This window comes from Capra hircus, chromosome 5 (genome assembly GCF_001704415.2).
Source record: "Capra hircus breed San Clemente chromosome 5, ASM170441v1, whole genome shotgun sequence".
NCBI lineage: Eukaryota > Metazoa > Chordata > Mammalia > Artiodactyla > Bovidae > Capra > Capra hircus.
This window is the reverse complement of record NC_030812.1, coordinates 55205865-55225464: the sequence shown is the minus strand read 5'-3', so window position 1 is coordinate 55225464 and position 19600 is coordinate 55205865. Positions and strand designations below refer to the sequence as shown.

Here is a 19600-nt window from a genome sequence, read left to right as displayed (position 1 = left end):
ACTGTTTTAGTGTCTCACCTCGTGCCTAGACTTTTGCAATCCTCTGGTCATCCTCCAGAATGATGCCTGAGCGGTCTTTCTAAAAGCACAAAACCCACTTAAGGGATCTCCTACTTCTTAAACAAACGCTTTCAGGTTAGCCTCAGGCGCGAGGTTATCGCTAGAAACTGGGCAAAACTGGAAAGCGGCCACTTTACAGCTACGAAGCCCTCGACCATAGCGTTAAATCGGTCTAGCTCAAGCAGCAACCCCAACGCCTGGATGAGTGGTCTGGGCTTCGCGGACCGCTCGCAGCCCTCAAGGGAAAAGGTTTCCCCGCGACTCCCCATCATCAGGTGAGCCCACCCACCGCGCAGGCGTCGGGGCGCGCGGGCCACCACCAGGGGGCGGAGTCAACCTACCCCGCCCTGCTCGCGCGCCAGCGGGCCAGCCTCCGGTCACGTGACGGAGGCGCAGGTGAGCGCCGCTTCCGGGGTCGGGAACCCGCATCGCAGACGGCTCAAGCTTCCCCTCGGTCGGGTTCCCGGGAGACTATGGCGTCCTCCTCGGTCCCGCCGGCCGCTGTACCGGCGGCGACAGCGGCCCCCGGCGCGGGTTTCGGCTTCGCCTCCAAAACCAAGAAGAAGCATTTCGTGCAGCAGAAGGTGAAGGTGTTCCGGGCGGCCGATCCGCTGGTGGGCGTGTTCCTGTGGGGCGTAGCCCACTCGGTGAGACCCTGCCCCGGCCCCGCTGTGGCCCTGACCTAACCCCTCAGCTCCTCCGGGCGTGTCTGTTCCCAGGCTCCCGCTTCCGGAGCCCATCGCGCTGCCACTTTTCCACCGGGCTGTCCTGGTCCCTGCCCACCTACCCTCAGGTGTCTCCCGCACCATACCTTCTTGCTGTAAAGCTTTTTTCTTTCTTTTTTAACGTAGGCTTTGTCTCTTCCTCCGCCCTTTATTCCTCCACTCTGTTTCCTTCTTCGCATGAAATCCAGCTCCCTGCCTCCTCCCAGTCAGTTCCAGCTTCAGCCCCAGGCCACGGAGCCCGGCCGGGACCTGGCTCCATCTGGAAGGACTTTAGGGGGAGAGACTGTAATAGATTGGTGGCAGTGAGGTCTCCGGTGAGAGAGTGCGCGTAGAAGGGGAGCGGGAAGAGTAGCTGAAAGGAAGTAACTGTTTGTTTACTCTCCTTTGCACCTTGCTTTCCAGCCGCCTTCCTTGACTTTGGAACCTTGGCTCTGAGGGGAAGCTCCAGCCTTCCTGGATCTTCTAATCCTGTATGTCCCTTTCCCTTCCAGAGGTACAGCATTTCAGGGAGGCTACCCTGCCCTGAGCCTAGTGGTTGCACTCAGCCCTCAATGTGTATAAGCCTTTGGTCTTACCTGCACCTTGTTGCTGGCTGGAGTAATGTTATTTGGTGTTACTGAGGGTCATCTTTGAATGAAGAGTTGGCTCAGGAGTTCTGGTGGACATTATGGTGGTGAACTTTAGAATCAGGGGGCTGCGTAGACGGTAGGCTTGGGAATCAGGAGGGGACCAGAGAGGCCAGCGCATCTCTGGTTCCTGAAGATACCTCAAGTGAAGAAAGCACAGCCATTGCCCTCCCTTCTCTCATGGCTGGAGTGGGAGGAGTGCAGTGATCTTGAATGTGACACCAAAATTTTAAAAATTCAATTTCCTTGAAACATTATAGTCATATGGAGTGTTGTATTATAGCCATCATATAGTGTTGTGGAGATGGAAGGGGATGGGGAAGAATACAGTTTTTGTCATTCTTAGTTTGGGGCTTAGGAAGTTATATGGGGTCTGTCAGCTCCCTTTTGCATTTGTGGTCCCCAGGTCCCTGGGTGGTAATGTCTCATCGGAGAGTATTCAGTCTACACCACTTGGTATGGGCAAAGCTAATGGAGGCAGGGCGTCCTCTCTTCCCATCCATCCCTTTGGGAAGCTTGAGAAGGAGGGTTTTCCTTTGGTAAAGACTGGGGAAATTACACAGAAGACCTGCCTCAGCTTCCCTAGATATGTCTACTTTAGTCCCAACACCCCACCTCCAGCCAGCACACATTTACTTAAAGGGTCTGGAATGGAGAAATTCCTTGAACATATGTCCTAGTGATGAGTCAGCCTGCTTAACAGCAGGTGGCGAGGAGGGGGCCATGAAGAATTTTAGGCTGAATTTTAGGCTGGAAATCTCTAGTGGCTTCTTTTTTTTTCTGGAGGAATATGTTCTATCTTTTTCTACTGAGAATGAGAGGAGCTGGTTTTTCATGGCAGCATATGGGATTTAGGTTAGACTGAATTTCTGTTAAATGATCAAGTAAGAAAAGGTAAGGCATCCATTTATTCAGTTAATAAACACTTGGGGACCACTGTGTGCCAGACATTGTGCTAGTCGCTTGAGAGATGTAGATGATGAGAACTGGTCCTTAGGAGAGCTCACAGCCCAGGTGGGGAGCTCATATAAACCAGCGGTTAGAGTCAAGTGAGAAGTGGACTGCTAAGACTGCGTCAAAGATACTGCGGCACCCTTATTAGTCACTGGGGAGAAAGCACATCTCCTGAGCATTTCTTGGTACAGGAACTCCCTTTCCACTCTGATATTAGCAGACTGCTGATTCTTGGGGCTGAGGAGAGCATGTGGTGCTTGCATGCTTTGGGCTGTGGGTTGGCTTTACTTTAGTGAACAAACGAGCTCATATCCTCTGCCTGCCCACGTTCCCTCAGAAATCAGCTGTTTTTCTCTTACCTTATATGCAGGCAGGTGGGGACCTACCCAGAGAACTGGGGCAGAGTGGTCTGGAAGAACAGATCCTGTTTGTAAGAAGATGCCTCCTTCAGGATATGGACATTTTGTTCTTGCTGCTGTTGACCCCTCAGAGTCCCATTAACTCTCTGTACTTTGAAAACATCTTTTGTTTTGTTTCCAGTGGAGCATGGAACTGTTTGTCTTAAATGTCTTGAGTCTGCTGGGTTTTTTTTTTTCTAGAATTTCTCACAGCTTTAAAAATAATCCAGAGTTGCTTACAGAGTTTGCCTAATATAAAATGACTGTTGTGAGCCTGAAGTTCCACGGGGGTGGGAGTGTGAGGGGCCGTGTGTGAGGGTTGCTTGCTGCAGGCCTCGCTGGGCAGCAGAAGACAGCATATACTCACCTTAGTCAGGCATATGCGTAACCAGGGTATTTAAAGGAACGAGGTGGTTGTTGTTTAGTCACCCAGTTGTGTCCGACTCTGCGACCTCATGGACTGCAGCACGCCAGGCCTCCCTGTCCATCGTCTCCCAGAGTTTGCCCATGTTCATATTCTTTGCATCAGTGATGCCATCTAGCCCCAGATGCCCTTTTCTCCCTCTGCCCTCAGTCTTTCCCAGCCTGAGGGACTTTTCCAATGAGTCGTCTGTTTGCATCAGATGACCAAAATATTGGAGCTTCAGCTTCAGCAGCAGTCCTTCCAGTGACCCTTTTCTGACTCTTTCCCAGACACAGTATATAAGTAGCTCTCCATACTCCTCCTCACTGCCTTCCCATTCTTATTCTGACTGATCAGATCAATGAGCTCAGCCAGGTGCCTCCCCCGGTGATGCTGCTGCCAGATGACTTTAAGGCTAGCTCCAAGATCAAGGTCAACAATCACCTTTTCCACAGGTATGTGGGAATCCATGCTCTTCTCTTGTCAGCCTTCCTAGAAAAGAGAAGAAATCATTTTAAGAGTTAAGGTTGAATGAGTTGAAAGTTTTAGATTTAGAAGGCAACTTATAAGTTCTTGCTTTATTGCTTAAACTTCTTCCCAATGCAGAAATTCAGTATTTTTTTTAAAGAAACCACTAAAATAATTTCCAGTGTTCCCTACACACTTATCTATGTGTACTAGTTTGCCTCTCCTCTAGCTGAAAATTCCACAGCGTAAATACATTTAGTTGTCATTACCATTAGCTTCTGAGGGGTACTCCCCGAAAGAAATATCTGAATCCTATAAGCCCTCCTAGTATCAGAAGGTATCATTCAAAACCTATTGCTGATTTAAGGATGTCTCTGACTTTCTTGAGATTTGGGAAATGCTGTTTGGATGGGCAGTAGATCCTGGCTCTACTTAAGCCACTTACCAGTCATGTGGTTTAAGCAGGTCACTCAGCCACCCTAAGCCAGTCTCCGTTTCTATAAAACGAGAATAGCACACTTATAAAAGACCTCATATGGCTTCTGTGAGAATCAAATAAGATAATATGTGTGAAGGTGTTTTATAAACTATCAAGCCCGTTATAAATGTAAGATAATATTGTTACTTTGTTTTCTTGAAAACCCCTGTTGCAGGGAAAATCTGCCCAGTCATTTCAAGTTCAAGGAATATTGTCCTCAAGTCTTCAGGAACCTGCGTGATCGATTTGGTATTGATGACCAGGATTACTTGGTGAGTGTCCATTTTGGGGAAAGGGTAGGCCTTTCTCCCTAACAAGGGGAATCCTTGGGACAGTAATGTTTGGAGAAATGAGGACCTTCACAGGTATTCTTTACCTTTTTGTGGTCATTAATATCTTGTGGTCAGGCATCTTCAAAAATCTGAAGAAAGGTATAAAGCCTGTCCTTGGGGAGAAATGTAGATGCATTAAAAATTTTGCTGCTCATTTCATTCAGTCTATATATGGACACTGGATTTAGAACTTTTTTTCACCCTCTCATGCCAAGGTTTTATCTACTTTAAGATGTGTTCAGTTGACCACTGTCCTATGCATCTATATATAAAGGGGGAGGAAAAGAGCTCCTAGCCCCTTCTGTGTCCCTAGGTATCTCTTACCCGAAGTCCCCCAACTGAAAGTGAAGGCAGTGATGGTCGCTTCCTTATCTCCTATGATCGGACTCTGGTCATCAAAGAAGTATCCAGTGAGGACATTGCTGACATGCATAGCAACCTGTCCAACTACCACCAGGTCAGACCTCTCTCAGCCTCATTCTTCCCGTGCCCTCCCTACTCGTAGCTCAGCTTCAGAGCACCTAGGAGACTTCCTGTCCCTCTTCCTCCCTATAGCCTATAGCACTCAACATCATTTTTTTTTGAAAAACAAGGCATTTCAAAAAGAGAGCCTTCGCATACCTATTTGTGTTTGATTAAATAAGAGTTTAGACATGTTCCTTCTCATTTGGTGCTTCTAATCTAAAGCCGCTGTGAATTGATAGATACAAAAAGGATACGTGAATAGCAAAGTATAAATTTCAGACTAAGTTAGAATTAGACGAAGTGCCAACATCAAATGTACTATCAGGAATAAAGGCAGTTTGGGGAGAAAACCACGATGAGTATAGATTGGGATAGATTGGAGGGAAGAAGCCATGATCATAACCAGCCCTAAGAGAGATTAGGGAAGATATTCTGTCTGAGCAGATGAATTTGGAATATGAAGTTTCTGGAATATTTTGGGAATAAAAAAGACCTGAATATCTTTCTACTGAAGGAAAATCTCATCCAAATCAATGCTGCTGCTGCTGCTGCTAAGTCGCTTCAGTCGTGTCCGACTCTCTGCAACCCCATAGACGGAAGCCCACCAGGCTCCCTGTTCCTGGGATTCTCCAGGCAAGAACACTGGAGTGGGTTGCCATTTCCTTCTCCAATGCATGAAAGTAAAAAGTGAAAGTGAAGTCTCTCAGTCATGTCTGACTCTTAGCGACCCCATGGAGTGCAGCCTACCAGGCTCCTCCGCCCATGAGATTTTCCAGGCAAGAGTACTAGCAAAAACAAAAGTGTTTTGGGTTATTCAACAGCTAACCTGTGTCTGTTGTTATTAGGTCCTATGTCAGACAGTAAAGAAAGAGGTAAATGAAATGGCCGTGGCCGTTGAGGATCTCTTGTTCTAATGGCAGAGACTGGTAAGTTAGCATTAGTTAAACACACAGCAGGCAGTGGAGGCAGTGGAGATATGTAGGGAATGCGCTGGGTGGGTAGAGGAAGAGCATCCCAGCTCAGCCGGGGCAAGAGGTGCACCTGGTAGGCTCAAGGAGAGTTTTTAGAGGGAGTATCCTAGGAGGTGATTCATGCATGACTGGTAGGGACCAGGCATTCGACATGATGAAAGAGAGCACTCTAGGCAAAGGAAAGCAGCACTTGTAAAGGCACAGAGCCATGAATGAGCTTGATGTTGCGGAACTGCAAGAAATTCAATGTGACCAGGATGAGGTATTGTAGAAGGACAGTTAGGCAGGAGCCAGGTGGTGAGGGCTTTATAAGCCACACAGAGAGTTTGGGTTTTATCCTGAAAGGTTGTTTGCGGAGGAGTGATGTATATATCATTTAGAAATAGCCCTATGTCAGAATGGATTATAGAGGGGAAGTACTGAGAGTGGAGGTACCAGTGAGGAGGTAAGTGTTATAGTCCAGGTGAGAAATGACATGGGCCTGGAAGGGTGATGGTAGTGGAGGTGGAAAGGAAGACCTTTGGGAGAACTGCAGGAATTAAGGCAAAGGGGCTCCAAAGTCCTGGGAATTCCTGCCCAGTTGGGAAGCAGGAAAAGAAACAGGTCTTTGGAGGAAGACAGTTCTGATTTAGGCATGTTGAGTTTCTGGTTTCTACAGTTCATTGGGATACAGATGCCCTGTGAGTGGTTGGGGTATGGAATTCGGGAGAAAGAATCAGATCTCTTCCTAATTTTAGATTTCTTTCTAGTCTAGATTTCAGAGTTACAGGTGAGTAGATGGTACTTAGGAGAAGGCAATGGCACCCCACTCCAGTACTCTTGCCTGGAAAATCCCATGGACGGAGGAGCCTGGTAGGCTGCAGTCTGCAGGGTCGCTAAGAGTAGGACACGACTGAGCGACTTCACTTTCACTTTTCACTTTCATGCATTGGAGAAGGAAATGGCAACCCACTCCAGTGTTCTTGCCTGGAGAATCCCAGGGACGGGGGAGCCTGGTGGGCTGCCGTCTGTGGGGTCGCACAGAGTCGGACACAACTGAAGCGACTGAGCAGCAGCAGCAGATGGTACTTAACACCATGAATATAGATAAGATTGTGGAAATGTAGAGTGAAATAAGGTTGAGGACAGAACCTTGGGCAAGTAGAGTCCATAAAAGAGACTAAGGGATGCTTTTTTTTTTTTTAAACGTGATTGCCAAGTTTAATTCAACAGCTCCACTAACTCCTGCCTTGTAAAAATAACAGAATGCTCCTCTCCGAGGTACACTGTGATGTGAGGTCAGGTTTGTTGTTTTTGATATAGCTCTATAAAAAAGTTGACGTGAAATGCACATAAAAAAATTTTAAGCTTTAAAAAATATAGACTAGTAATTTATCAATACACCTTGGAGGTTGAGAATAGGATACTAAGATTTAATAAATCTTCCAAATACAGGCAGTCCCCAAGATATACAGCATTTTCCAAATACAGTGGCTTTCCCCATCAGGTTTAAAGGAGCAAAAACCTTTTCTTCTGCTCCTCCCAGTTACTAGACTACCCAGGTGCTCTAAACACAACCACGACCCCAAGGAAGGAAAAGAGGAGGGGAGATGGGGACCAAGTAAGGCCACATGGTCACTGCTGCCCAGAGACTCTGTTGTGGTTGTTTTTTTCCTCCTTCCCCCAGGCCTCGGTCCCCAGCGCTGCCCCAGAAGTCCCTGCCAGGGGACAGATCTAGAGAGCTCCTCATGTGACCGGTGAGGCTGAGGCTGAAGCCCCAAGGGCCAGCACCACATTTGGGTCTTCTTGGCTGGAGCTATCGGATGCTTTTAATGATTTATGCCCTACTTCATTCCACATAGGATTTGTGGACAGACAGGAGTGGTGTGATGGGAGCTCAGGCTGGTCAGTAGTATCAAGTACCAGCCAGTTGAAATATGACAATGACAAGATGCCTGTTTGAGTTGGTAACTGAGGGATTTGAGGCAGTGGAGAGTAGAGAAATTTCTGAGGAGAAATGAGCGTATAATCTGATTTCATTGGTTTGAGGTATGAATGAGAGAAAATGGACTGATAGCTGACTAATTTTCTGAGAAGGTTGGCTATGAAGAGCAAGGCAGCAACACAGAGATGGTAGCACTTAAAAGGGGATTTTTTTAGGAATCCAAATTATAGGCCACCATGTAAACGTTTTTATTGTGGGAATCGAGCCCACCAAGAAATATTAGCCTAGGTAAAAATCATTCCGTTGATGTAATTTCTGTTCTTGGTTCTATGAATAAAGAGGGTCAAAAACAAGGATAACAGAACCTACCTTCCCCATCTCAAAGAATGATAAAGATCAAAGGAGAGAAGGCACTTTAAGAGATATTAGACATCTGGGATAAATCAGAGGAGATGAGGATTCAGAAACTGCATGGATAACCTGGGGCTTCTTCAGAAAGCCCCACACCACCTCTGAGCTTCTATAACCTGTCTATGTGAAGTTTTCTGGCTCCCTATGGAATAGGAGCATTTGAATTCCCATCCCTGAGCTGTTCATCTCTCCTGCTTCCTCCCTCCCTCCTACCCCAGTATATTGTGAAGTGTCATGGCAACACATTGCTGCCCCAGTTCCTGGGGATGTACCGGGTTAGCGTGGACAATGAAGACAGCTACATGCTCGTGATGCGCAACATGTTTAGCCACCGTCTTCCTGTGCACAGGAAGTATGACCTCAAGGTAAGGAGAGGAGGCGAGTGCCGAAGGGGAGGTGCCTGATGGCCTGAGCAGGGGGAAAGGCCAGGGAGGGCACTGGATGATTCATTTTAAAGGAAAGAAGGCTGTGGGTTTGAGGACTTGTCTTAGGAGGTAGGTTCCGACTGTTGCTTTAGCCCCTTTGCTGACTTGGTCTTTGGATCTCTCCACAGGGCTCCCTAGTGTCCCGGGAAGCCAGCGATAAGGAGAAGGTGATATAATTCTAGATGACAGGGTGTGAAGGGTGGGGGAGGGCAGGTGAAAGTGATCTTCTTAGGATATAGAGGTAGGGATCTTTGGATATTAATTCTTATCTTAAACCACCAAAAAAGAAGATAAATGTAAACTTTTCCTGATCCAGGGACTTTTTGGAAGGGGCAGTGGGAAGGACCTTTTTGTCACCGTCTTGGGTTTGGGAATGGGTGAAAATGCCAGACTTCAAGAGCAAAATGCTCACCGACCACCTCCCATTCTGAGCTTTCATTCAAGCCAGCTGTCTTTGCTTAAGAAGAAGAAAGAAAAGTCAGAATGGAATACGTGAACTGAAAACCCTAGGTAGAAAGTAGTGGGGTGTGATTTGGGATACAGCTGCAGTGACTAAGTCTGGGGGCACCACTGGAGGTAAGAACAGACTCTGGGCAGCCTCCCAGTGTAAAGTCAGGTGAGAGGGGTGGTAAACCTCTCCCCCAGGGGCCCCAGAGCGAGAGACTGAGCCCTACATAGAGCAGGGTTCACTGGCTGAGATGGTAGGGGAGGACTGTATTCCCAGGATGTCCCTTTACCTGTTCTCAGGTTAAGGAACTGCCCACCCTTAAGGATATGGACTTTCTCAACAAGAACCAGAAAGTTTATATTGGTGAAGAGGAGAAGAAAATCTTTCTAGAGAAGCTAAAGAGAGATGTGGAGGTGATGATTGGGGTGCCCTGGGAAATGACATTGCTTCGCTTTTTTGCTTCCCCCTGGGCAGCTATCCATTTACAATATGAGGGAACTCATCCCCTTCCCTTGGGGCTCTCTGCCTATAGGGGATTTGGGCTTCCCTGATAGCTCAGTTGGTAAAGAATCTGCCTGCAAGCAGAAGACCCTGGTTTGACTCCTAGGTTGGGAAGATCTGCTGGAGAAGGGATAGGCTACCCACTCCAATATTCTTGGGCTTCCCTTGTGGCTCAGCTGGTAAAGAATCCACCTGCAATGTGGGAGACCTGGGTTCAATCCCTGGATTGAGAAGGTCCCCTGGAGAAGGGAACGGGCTGCTGCTGCTGCTTAGTCGCTTCAGTCATGTGCGACTCTGCGACCCCATAGACAGCAGCCCACCAGGCTCCGCCGTCCCTGGGAATCTCCAGGCAAGAACACCGGAGTGGGTTGCCATTTCCTTCTCCAGTGCATGAAAGTAAAAAGTGAAAGTGAAGTCGCTCAGTTGTGTCCGACTCTTAGCAACCCCATGGACTGCAGCCTACCAGGCTCCTCCGTCCATGGGATTTTCCAGGCAAGAGTACTAGAGTGGGGTGCCATTGCCTTCTCCGGGGAATGGGCTACCCACTCCAGTATTGTGGCCTAGAGAATTCCATGGACTGTATAGTCTGTGGAGCCCTAAAAAGTTGGACAAGACTGAGCAACTTTCACTTTCATGAAAACCTTCTAGAGGTGACCTTTGGAGGGGGTGGCTGGTATGAACTGAAAGAATGATCTTAAAAGAATTCTTTAAAAAACACTGATCTGAGATACCAGGACATTTAGGCAATAAAGGGCAATGGTATGCTCCCAACCCTCTGTTTTTACACTTCCTTTCCCCAGGAGGGCCCTGGATAGTCCGAGAGGGAGGTATAAGGGTGGTACATGGGAATGGAGAGAGACACCTGGGGCTTCTGACCTGCCAGTGGGGTCTCAGTTCCTAGTGCAGCTGAAGATCATGGACTACAGCCTCCTTCTGGGCATCCACGACATCACACGGGGCTCTGAGCCGGAGGAGGACGGGCCGGTGCGGGAGGAGGAGTCGGAGGGGGATGGGGACTGTGGCCTTACTGGACCTCCTGCTCCGGTGGGCTCCTATGGCACTTCCCCTGAGGGTATCGGCGGCTACATCCATTCCCACCGGCCCTTGGGCCCTGGAGAGTTTGAATCCTTCATCGATGTCTACGCCATCCGGAGTGCTGAGGGTGAGAGAGAGTCTGGAAATTTTAAGGGCAGGGAGGGTAGTCCCTGGGGGACAGAGACCAGGGTGGTGGATGGAGAGCCTGGTTAGCTTTTCAGAAGAAATCTGACTGGTTCCTGGGGGGAGGGAATTGGAGCTATACTTGGTCTTCATCGCTGGTCTCTCTCCCCAGGGGCCCCTCAGAAGGAGGTATATTTCATGGGCCTCATTGACATCCTGACACAGTATGATGCCAAGAAGAAAGCAGCTCACGCAGCCAAAACTGTCAAGCATGGGGTGAGGGTTCCCTGAAGCCTTTCCTTTCCTGTCTTGACTATTCAAGAGCCTCTTGTGCCAGAGCAGTGGGGTGGCAGAAGGATGAAGGGCTGGGTATGGAAATATTTGGGAGTGGGAAGAAGGGGAGGGCAGGGAGCAGGGGAGGGCTGTGGGGACTGACACCCTGTTCCACACCTTCCTCTCACAGGCGGGGGCAGAGATCTCTACTGTCCACCCTGAGCAGTATGCTAAGCGATTCCTGGATTTTATTACCAACATCTTTGCCTAGGAGACTGCCTGACTTCATGGTGACTGCTGCCCTATGTTTCAGGTGGTGGGGGCCTGAGAGGCATGGGGGAACTGTGGATGTTCTGGCCACTAACTTCTCTTCCTCTTTTGCTAACTTCAGGCTACAGGCTCCTTCCATCCAAATAACTCCATCTTGTTGAGTAGGCTCTTCCTGGCCCTCAGAAATACCGATTCATTGTTTTCCCTCCCCTTCCTTCCCTTCTCTCCCTTCCCTCTTTCCCTTCCCCACCAAGTTGCTTGCTTCATTAGAGTGTTTACTGTTGACTCTCTCCTAAGTGCCTTGATCTTTGTAAAATGTCCTGTTGTTTCCATAACAGAGGAGGAGCTGGGGGAAGGGGGTTGTTGGCCATCTTCAAGACCTGACTGGACAGATGGACCTGGCTCAAGCAACTTACTCTGGATGCACTTTGCTGTGTGGGATGAGCTAAGAGTATCTGAATTTTGCTGATAACTTTATAGAACTCGTTGTGGCATGCTTCCTTCCCAATAGGCCCTGGGATGGAAGATTTTCAAGACACTACAGATGTGGGTGCCAGCATGCACACATACACTGGGATATGGCCAGTCTTACCCAGGTGGGGTGGAGAGTGGTTGGTGGGCTGGCAGCTTGCGGAGGTGGGACCTATGAGGACTCCTGTGATTATTTAGGGAATTGGAGGTCTCTGTTGAGGGTGACTACTATGATCTCTTCCCTCACTCCACCTACCCCCACTAGAGATGGCCATAGTGTTGAATCTTGGGTGAAGCTGTTTGACTGCTGCTGCTCTTCACCAGGACCTCACATCCCTCCTAGGGCCAGAACCCTTCCGTGGGGGTGTGGTCAGTTCTGGAGGCTGGACAGATGAGCCAAGGGTGTAAGGTTCACTCCCTGTGTTAAATTTCCTTTCTTCATGTCTAGCCATCCCGGAGGTTTTAGTCCCAGCAGAAGGGAATACCTCTACTTGGGTTAACCCTCATCATCTCTAGAGAATGGAAGTCTCACATGGGGATGCCTCCTCCACTCCTCGGAAGTATGCCCCTAGCATACTTCCTCCCCTGCCCCTTCTCAAACCTTTTCCCAGTTGGAGTTGTTATTCTGTTCTTTTCTGTCCATCTTAACTGCTACTGTGTCTCTCAGGAGACAGATGGCCCTCTTTGTCATCTTCACTCTCCACCCCCAGAGAGGAGTCAGAGCCATAACTCAGTCACCCAGCCCCCTCCAAAGAGAGTTGAGCTGATGCATGATATTCTCAGAATGCAATGGACCCTGATGAGCTGGGATAGTTCCCTTCCCCGCAATGCCTTTGGGCCTCAGGCAGCCATTCATCTTGTGATTCTGCATCTCCCCTGAGGCTTCTGCATTTCTCTGGAACACAAAGATGGGGCACCAGGAAGTGGCCTCTAGGGATACAAAGACTCTCAGCTCTGTATCTGCCTGGACTGATCTGTCTCATAAGAAGTCATGAGGTCATAAAGGAGAATTCTTCCTGCCCCTCCATCTTCTCCAAAGGAAGTAACAAGAGGAGTCCCCGGTTGAGGATTGGAGCCCCTATAAAATTTTCCTGTCAGGAGCCTCATGGATCTTTTTCATTCCACCGTCTACCTTTCCCTTGTTGAATGCAATAAAACTCCATGACACCAGCAACTTTGTTTAGAACTGGGTTTTCTGACCCATTTCTGGCTGATGTATCATAAGCATTATGGTTTTCATTTGTTGCTTCTGTTTTTCATCTTTTTTGTTTTATTAATAAAAAGATCTCGTGTATTTACTCCCATTGCTGTCACTATAAGGAAAATAAATTATTGAATTCAAATTTCTTCACAGAAATTCTTTTTCTCCCCCACTCCTCTTTTTTGGAAGCCTGGGCTTAGGGGTGCAGTGACATGTAAAGAACTGATCTTTAAGGTGTTGGGTCCCTAAGGACTTGGGTTTCAAGATAGACGGCTGTGAGCTTAAAAGGTGGCAAGGAGTGTGCATGGGAATGGAAGACATTCCCCAGTTTTGCAGGAGTCAGGTACAGGGGGGTCAGGGACAATTGAGGTGATGTGACCCCCCTCTGCCCCTTTCCCCAGGGTTCTGGGCTAGATCACACATCTCTAAAGGTGAGCGAGTCTTAACAGCACCAAGCACACGCGAGCTAAAGGAGAAGGAATCCAGTATTTCCCCAGGCTTCCTGGGAAAGATGTCCTTTGTGTGGAGGACAGAAAGAGTACATCAGGGTCCTGGGAAAGTAAAGAAGGAAGTGACCAGCCATCCAGCCTGGAGTGGGAGTGAAGAAGGGGTGGATCAGCAGAGGTTGTTGCCAGTGTGAGAAATCCATCCAGTACTGCTTGGCCAAGGAGGTCTTCTGACCGTTGGAAAAACCTGGCTTGATGTGGCCCCAGGGAAGTGAGTCTGACTGGGTGCGGAGACTGCTGGCTCTGATGTGGGAAGCATAAGAGGGTCCGTCCCTACCCCCAACCCTCCCTCCTCGATTTGTGAGTTTATAACTATTTCAACTATAGACTTGATACCATCACTCCAAGGCATTTTTTTTGGACAGAATGTATTCACTTATTCTGCACCAGCCTCAGTGTAAAGAGAAAAATCAGAGATCAATACCCAGCTGAGAGCAGGTTTGACAGAAGGTAACAATCTAGGAAAAGGCAAGCAATAAAGAAGGGAAACGTCTTAGTCCTGGATTTATTTTTTAGAACCAATGCTTTTTACTATGACTCTTCTTCCTACCTCCTATTCCTCAAAGGCCTTTCTAGAAAAAGGATCACAGAGAAATTGCCCCCTCTTCCCCACCTACCTAAACCAACACTCCTCACCCACCCATCTGCCACCAGCTTCCAGAAGCTGCCACGCAGCTGGCTGGCAAAGAACAGGGAGAGAGGGCCCCTCTCCGGAGGGGAAGCGAGAAGGGTAGCGTCTCTAAGGGATTTACCCTCCTACCCTGGGCTCCACGACACCACCCCCGCCTCCAAAGATTGGGACGGCGCCTCCATTTCTGTTTTGGGGCGGAAGGCAGGGGCTTGTGGATGGAAGGGGGTCAAAGGAAACGGTGATTATCACCTGGGAGGGGGAAGGGGGTGCCATCCTCCTTCATTCCCTCTTCCTCAGTCTGCACCCCCTGCAAACTCTCCCCCCCACACACCTTCTCGGGGTCTCCCCCGCCCCCGCCCTTGTTGCTAAGGCCCAGACCGTCATCCCAGCAACAGCCTCAGTCATGTGACCGGCAATGGCGGCGCTGACGAGAGGTAGGTGAGCCCGGCGCCCCCCACACCCACCGCGCGCCCCCCGGACCCTTCTCGCACCCCCCGCGCGCCCTCCCGCTTCCCCTGCGCCCGGTCCTCGGTCTCCTTCTCCTGCGCGCGACCCCGGGGGTCCGGGCCCGGCCCCGCCGATCCTCCGTCTGTTACCCTCCAGCCTTGGCCTCCATTTGGGGGTTCTGGGGCCCGCTATCCGGCCGACATTCATCCCCACCCAGTGGTGGGGCTGCCGGGGCTCTGCCGAGCCTGGGATGCGGGGAGTTGGTTCCGGGTCGCGTCTGGCAGGAGGTCGTGGGGGGGAGGGGTGGAGATGCCTCCGTGATGCCCCCAGGGACCCTGGCCCTTCCTGGCTGCCCCTGTCCGCCGGCCCCTCTCGAGCGGGAGGGACTGGCCCCGTGTCCGGCCTGGGCTGCCCCAGAGGAATCGGACCCAGCAAAAGCTGTGGCCCCGCCTCCCTTTTCTGTGCCAGCAGGACTCGGAGCAAAGGACACCTAGGTCCTGGCTTCACTCTGATGGGGAGGGGGTGTTCCACCTGGATGGACCGAAAGAGCCGAGGCTCTAGGGTTCCAATTTCGCTTTATGAATCTTGAGGTGCATCTGGCCTTGAGGGGACTGGGAAGGAGGCACAAACGGAGAGCTGCTCCCTTTTGGATCAGTCAAGGAATTGAGGTCACACTAATGGCCCTTCTTTCTATTTGGGCCGCATTTGGAGGTGTTGTAGGGATAGCTCTGTAGCTGAACACAGCAAGACTGGGGCAGGGAGGGGGTGGTGGTGGTGGAGAATATCAGGGTGCTCCAGCGGATCCCCTGTGTGAGCTCCACCCCTCCTGAAATGCAGCCTAGGTTGCTGGCAGGCCTGGATTTTGTGTGCTGGGTTTAAAAGGTGACAGCGAGAACTTCGTTATTACAGGGGCTTCTGCCACTTGGTCCGCATTCCAAACAGACTCCAGCAGAAGGGACTGGGTTAACACTCAAGGAAGGCACCCTAGCACTAGGAGCTGAATTATTGGCAAAATGTGGAGCAGGGCGAGAAGCTGGGGAGCAAAGGAGATATTCTTGTCCTTGTGATCTGAGGGAGGTGGCAAAACAGACCTCTCTGTGTGTGGGCTTTTCCCTTCCAGACTTCTCTAATCTGTGTCCCTAGGTTTCTTAAGAGCCCAGAGCTGAGGAAGAGGAAAGTTAGCATGTTGAAGTTCCTTCTTTAGGAACTTGGCCAGAGGCTGAGGATGAAATTCTGCAAAAGACAGGGAGAGGAAATGGAGGAGTTTTTGTTTGCTTCTGGGCTGACTGGGGGAAAGGGTAATATTTGTCATCCTAACCCCTCCTCCCTCCCTCCCCCCCTCCCCTAGTCCTGGTCAGCTGAATGTGGAAACAGAGGGAATTCTGCTGTCACCGTCCATGGGCTTTCCAGGTATCTGCCTTTCATGGAAACTTCAACTTTCACCCTTAAATTGGTTTCCTTCATTCCATGTTCCTAGTAATCCCATTCCCAGGAGATTTACCCCCAGGTTCTGTCTGTCTCGTGGGCTGCTGGGTGGGGGCATGTGGAAATGGGAGAAGGGGTTTTCCACTCCTTTTCCTTTCCACCCACCAGGTCACACAACCTACAAGTAGGGAGTGGGGACAGAGCGCGCGCCTGCATGCCAATTCTAAGCTCTTCAGGATCAAAGTGAGCAAAAAGGAGGGTCGAAATCTCCTTTCCTTTTACAGAACCCAGTCCAGAGTTGGGGAGGGCCAGGATGCTTCTGTGCTCTAGGGAGGAGTGTAGAACCAAGACTGATGCTTACCTTAGATGATAATAAAGTTAGAGCAGCTTTCTTGCTCATCAGAGGGTGCTGGAGTTTGAAAGATGGGAGGAACTAGAACGTGAACTTGGGGGAGGAGATGGGGGTTGGGCTCTGAGAGAGTAGAGGTAATATAGACCGGAAAGGAATGGGAAGTAGGAGGCACTGATATCTGTGAAATGGGGACCCCCCCACCCTGAGTCCCTTTTACCCTGGGGGCAGTGTCGTTCGTCCTGTCCAGAATGGCAGCCTGTGGAGGCAATTGCAAGAACAAAGTAACTGTCTCCAAGCCTGTGTGGGACTTCCTGAGCAAGGAGACCCCTGCCCGGCTGGCCCGGCTTCGGGAGGAGCACCACGTGTCCATTCTCATAGACGGCGAGACTTCTGACATCTATGTTCTCCAGCTTTCCCCTCAGGGCCCTCCCCCAGCTCCTCCCAATGGGCTCTACCTGGCCAGGAAGGCTCTCAAGGGGCTGCTCAAGGAGGCAGAGAAAGAGCTCAAGAAAGCTCAGAGGCAGGGGGAGCTTATGGGCTGCCTGGCTTTGGGGGGTGGAGGGGAGCACCCTGAGCTGCACCGCCCAGGCCCACCCCCTCTCCGAGCAGCCCCACTTCTGCCCCCAGGGGCCCGGGGGCTTCCCCCACCTCCTCCTCCGCTGCCCCCTCCTCTTCCTCCCCGCCTTCGGGAAGAGACAGAAGAGCAGGAGAGCACCTGCCCCATCTGTCTGGGAGAGATCCAGAATGCCAAGACGTTGGAGAAGTGCCGGCACTCGTTCTGCGAGGGCTGCATTACCCGGGCCCTGCAGGTGAAGAAGGCCTGCCCCATGTGTGGCCGTTTCTATGGGCAGCTGGTGGGCAACCAGCCCCAGAACGGGCGGATGCTGGTCTCTAAGGATGCCACACTCCTACTACCCAGCTATGAGAAGTACGGCACCATCGTCATCCAGTACGTCTTCCCGCCCGGTGTCCAGGGGGTAAGAAGACTGTGGCTGCCCTTACCCTTTGGTTTCCCCAGGCTCCTTGTTCTCTGATTGTTCTCTGATTTAGGAAAACTGGGTGCGAGGGGAGTATGGTTGTTAGATGTGATATAGTCGTGCTGTCTCCTGGGATGCCTTCCTGCTCAGCTCAGTGCCCTGGAGCAAGAGGCCCCCTTGAAGCCTAGCTTTTCCATCCCCACGACCCCAAGGCACCCATGAAAATCAGGTATGAAAGAAAGGAATCGAATTCTGTTTCCTTGATGAACTTGGATGTTGACAGCTATTGTCAGCAGAGGTGAAGCCTGTGAGGATGGCGGCTCAGGTGCAGACCAGCACAGTGGGAAAAGTCAGACCTCCCCTCAACAGTGCTGGGAGTGTTAACTCCATTTCAGATTTATGAGACAGAAAATTTTGTTGACAGTCAAAGGTTAAAACAGTAGTGGTCAAGAGCCTACAGGTGTCTTTTCCTGCTTGACAAAGAGTAATGTCCAGTTCTGGTTTGCAGAAAGATGAGGGAGCTCTGAAGGAGAGAAATACAAAAATGGAACAGGTTAGACAGTGGAAAATGCACTGGGAGTACTTTCAGGTGGAGAAGGGAAAGCTGAAAGATAAATGATTCTGTCTTCACATTTCTGCTGAGTTATCTGGAGAGTAAGGCCCAGCTTACCTCCCGTCAGTTTCGAGAATCGTTTGTTGTTTGCGGGATTGGGAGAGCAGAAAGAACCTCTGAATGATGAGAATTTTGTCTGGAAACAGGCTTCTGGTGCCCAGACCCTAGAGCTGGTCCTTCCGTGGAAGGCTGTCACTGCCCCAGCAGCATTAGCTGGGAGTGCACAGCCAGAAGGCTGGCCACCACGACCCTCCATGGGCCTTAAGATGCACAGCTGCTCATTCTGCCTCCCCATTCCCCCAGGCTGAACACCCAAACCCAGGAGTTCGGTATCCTGGCACTACTCGGGTGGCCTACCTCCCGGACTGCCCCGAGGGCAACAAGGTGCTGACCCTGTTCCGCAAGGCGTTTGACCAGCGTCTCACCTTCACTATTGGCACCTCCATGACCACAGGGAGACCGAATGTCATCACTTGGAACGACATCCACCACAAGACCAGCTGCACAGGGGGACCACAGCTGTGCGACATTCCTTCTTCCCTTCTCTTGGCTCTACCCCTTCTCCCCATTTCAACGGAGGGAACCCCTTCTCTTTGGGAGCCTCCTCACTGGAGAGGACCACCCCCAAACTATTCAACCGTCTTGTCCATCCCAGTGTCTCCTATAATCATCCTGGTCCTGATGTGCCCAGCTTAACCTACAAATATCAGCAGAATTGGGCTCAGTTATCTTGGGTTTGGATAACCTTAAGGAAGGTGGGGAGGGGCTAGAGTGGGGCACCAGAATGAGGGTGAGAATGGGGGTAATGTGAGTAAGCCTGAGGGGCTAACCTTGACCCTCATTTCTCTTTGCTCCCAGGTTTGGGTACCCGGACCCCACCTACCTGACCCGGGTGCAGGAGGAGCTGAGAGCCAAGGGCATCACCGATGACTGAAGGACAGCCCTTTCGGGAAGCCCCTGCTGTTCTCCAGTAGGACCCAACGGAAGCCTCTGTTCTCTCTCCCTCTGCCCCCCTCACCACTCCAGTAGGGGACTGTCTGACCAGGGAAGGAGTTTGCAGAGGGAGGGGCTATCCCTTCCCCAGCCCCCCACTGGCCGAGTGCTTCAGTGCAGTGTGAGCCACTCCCTTCTGGCAAAGGCGCTGTCCCAGGCTCTGCTCCCCTCCTCCGCGTGTACATAATCCCAGCCGCCCTGCCCCCTCCATTGCCCTTGGCTTTTTCTGGTATGTGCTGTGCTCCAGTGACTCCGCTGAGAGAGGACCTGGGTGGGAAGGGAGGGTCTCTTGAACCTCCCACCCCCACACACTGCTCCACTGCTGAACTTCTGTGCAGGGAGAGGGATCAGGCTGCTGTGAGCACCCCTGGAGCCGGCTGCGTGTGTTCTTCAGAATCAATTCCCCCTTCACCCTTAGACTTGTCCTTTCTCTCCTCTGTCTCTGTCTCTGTCAGTCTTTCTCCCGCTCTTCTCTGCCCCCTATAAGGAGCCTCCTTATCCCGTTCTGGAATCGCCGCCAGACTGTAGCTTTTAATTTAATAAAAATAAAGTAAAATATGCAACTCTATGCCGCGCCCCTTCTGTTCTGTGGGCCGGGGCCGGGGTAGGGGTGGGATGCGGGGGCTGGACCTGCTGAGAAGGGGCGGTGGCGGTGATGGGGAGCTCCCTGTGAGCCTCGCCAGGCTGCCTGCCT

At 50.8% G+C, this 19600-nt stretch overlaps 2 protein-coding genes across 6 annotated transcripts; both read left to right on the top strand.

Moving 5' to 3' along the window:
• Nucleotides 426-13104, top strand: PIP4K2C (phosphatidylinositol-5-phosphate 4-kinase type 2 gamma). 2 transcript variants are annotated; one of them, XM_018048019.1, is made up of 11 exons: nt 513-707; nt 3524-3621; nt 4288-4384; nt 4758-4901; nt 8434-8580; nt 8769-8807; nt 9388-9501; nt 10484-10751; nt 10920-11023; nt 11211-11310; nt 11629-13104. In XM_018048019.1, the coding sequence occupies exons 1-10, from the start codon at nt 534-536 to the stop codon at nt 11289-11291; spliced, it is 1266 nt and encodes a 421-aa protein (XP_017903508.1). In that variant the 5' UTR covers nt 513-533; the 3' UTR covers nt 11292-11310; nt 11629-13104. The 2 variants fall into 2 exon arrangements, with proteins under 2 accessions (XP_017903507.1, XP_017903508.1); XM_018048018.1 differs by having other exon boundaries at nt 426-707; nt 11211-13104.
• On the top strand, nt 14152-19474 carry DTX3 (deltex E3 ubiquitin ligase 3). Of its 4 annotated transcripts, none has more exons than XM_018048015.1 (6): nt 14177-14533; nt 15895-15956; nt 16140-16214; nt 16571-17300; nt 18217-18434; nt 18772-19474. In XM_018048015.1, exons 3-6 carry the CDS (start codon nt 16186-16188, stop codon nt 18845-18847), a joined length of 1053 nt encoding a protein of 350 aa, XP_017903504.1. In that variant the 5' UTR covers nt 14177-14533; nt 15895-15956; nt 16140-16185; the 3' UTR covers nt 18848-19474. The 4 variants fall into 4 exon arrangements, with proteins under 4 accessions (XP_017903502.1, XP_017903503.1, XP_017903504.1 ...); XM_018048016.1 differs by having other exon boundaries at nt 14180-14533; nt 16552-17300; XM_018048013.1 differs by lacking the exon at nt 18772-19474 and having other exon boundaries at nt 14152-14533; nt 18217-18765.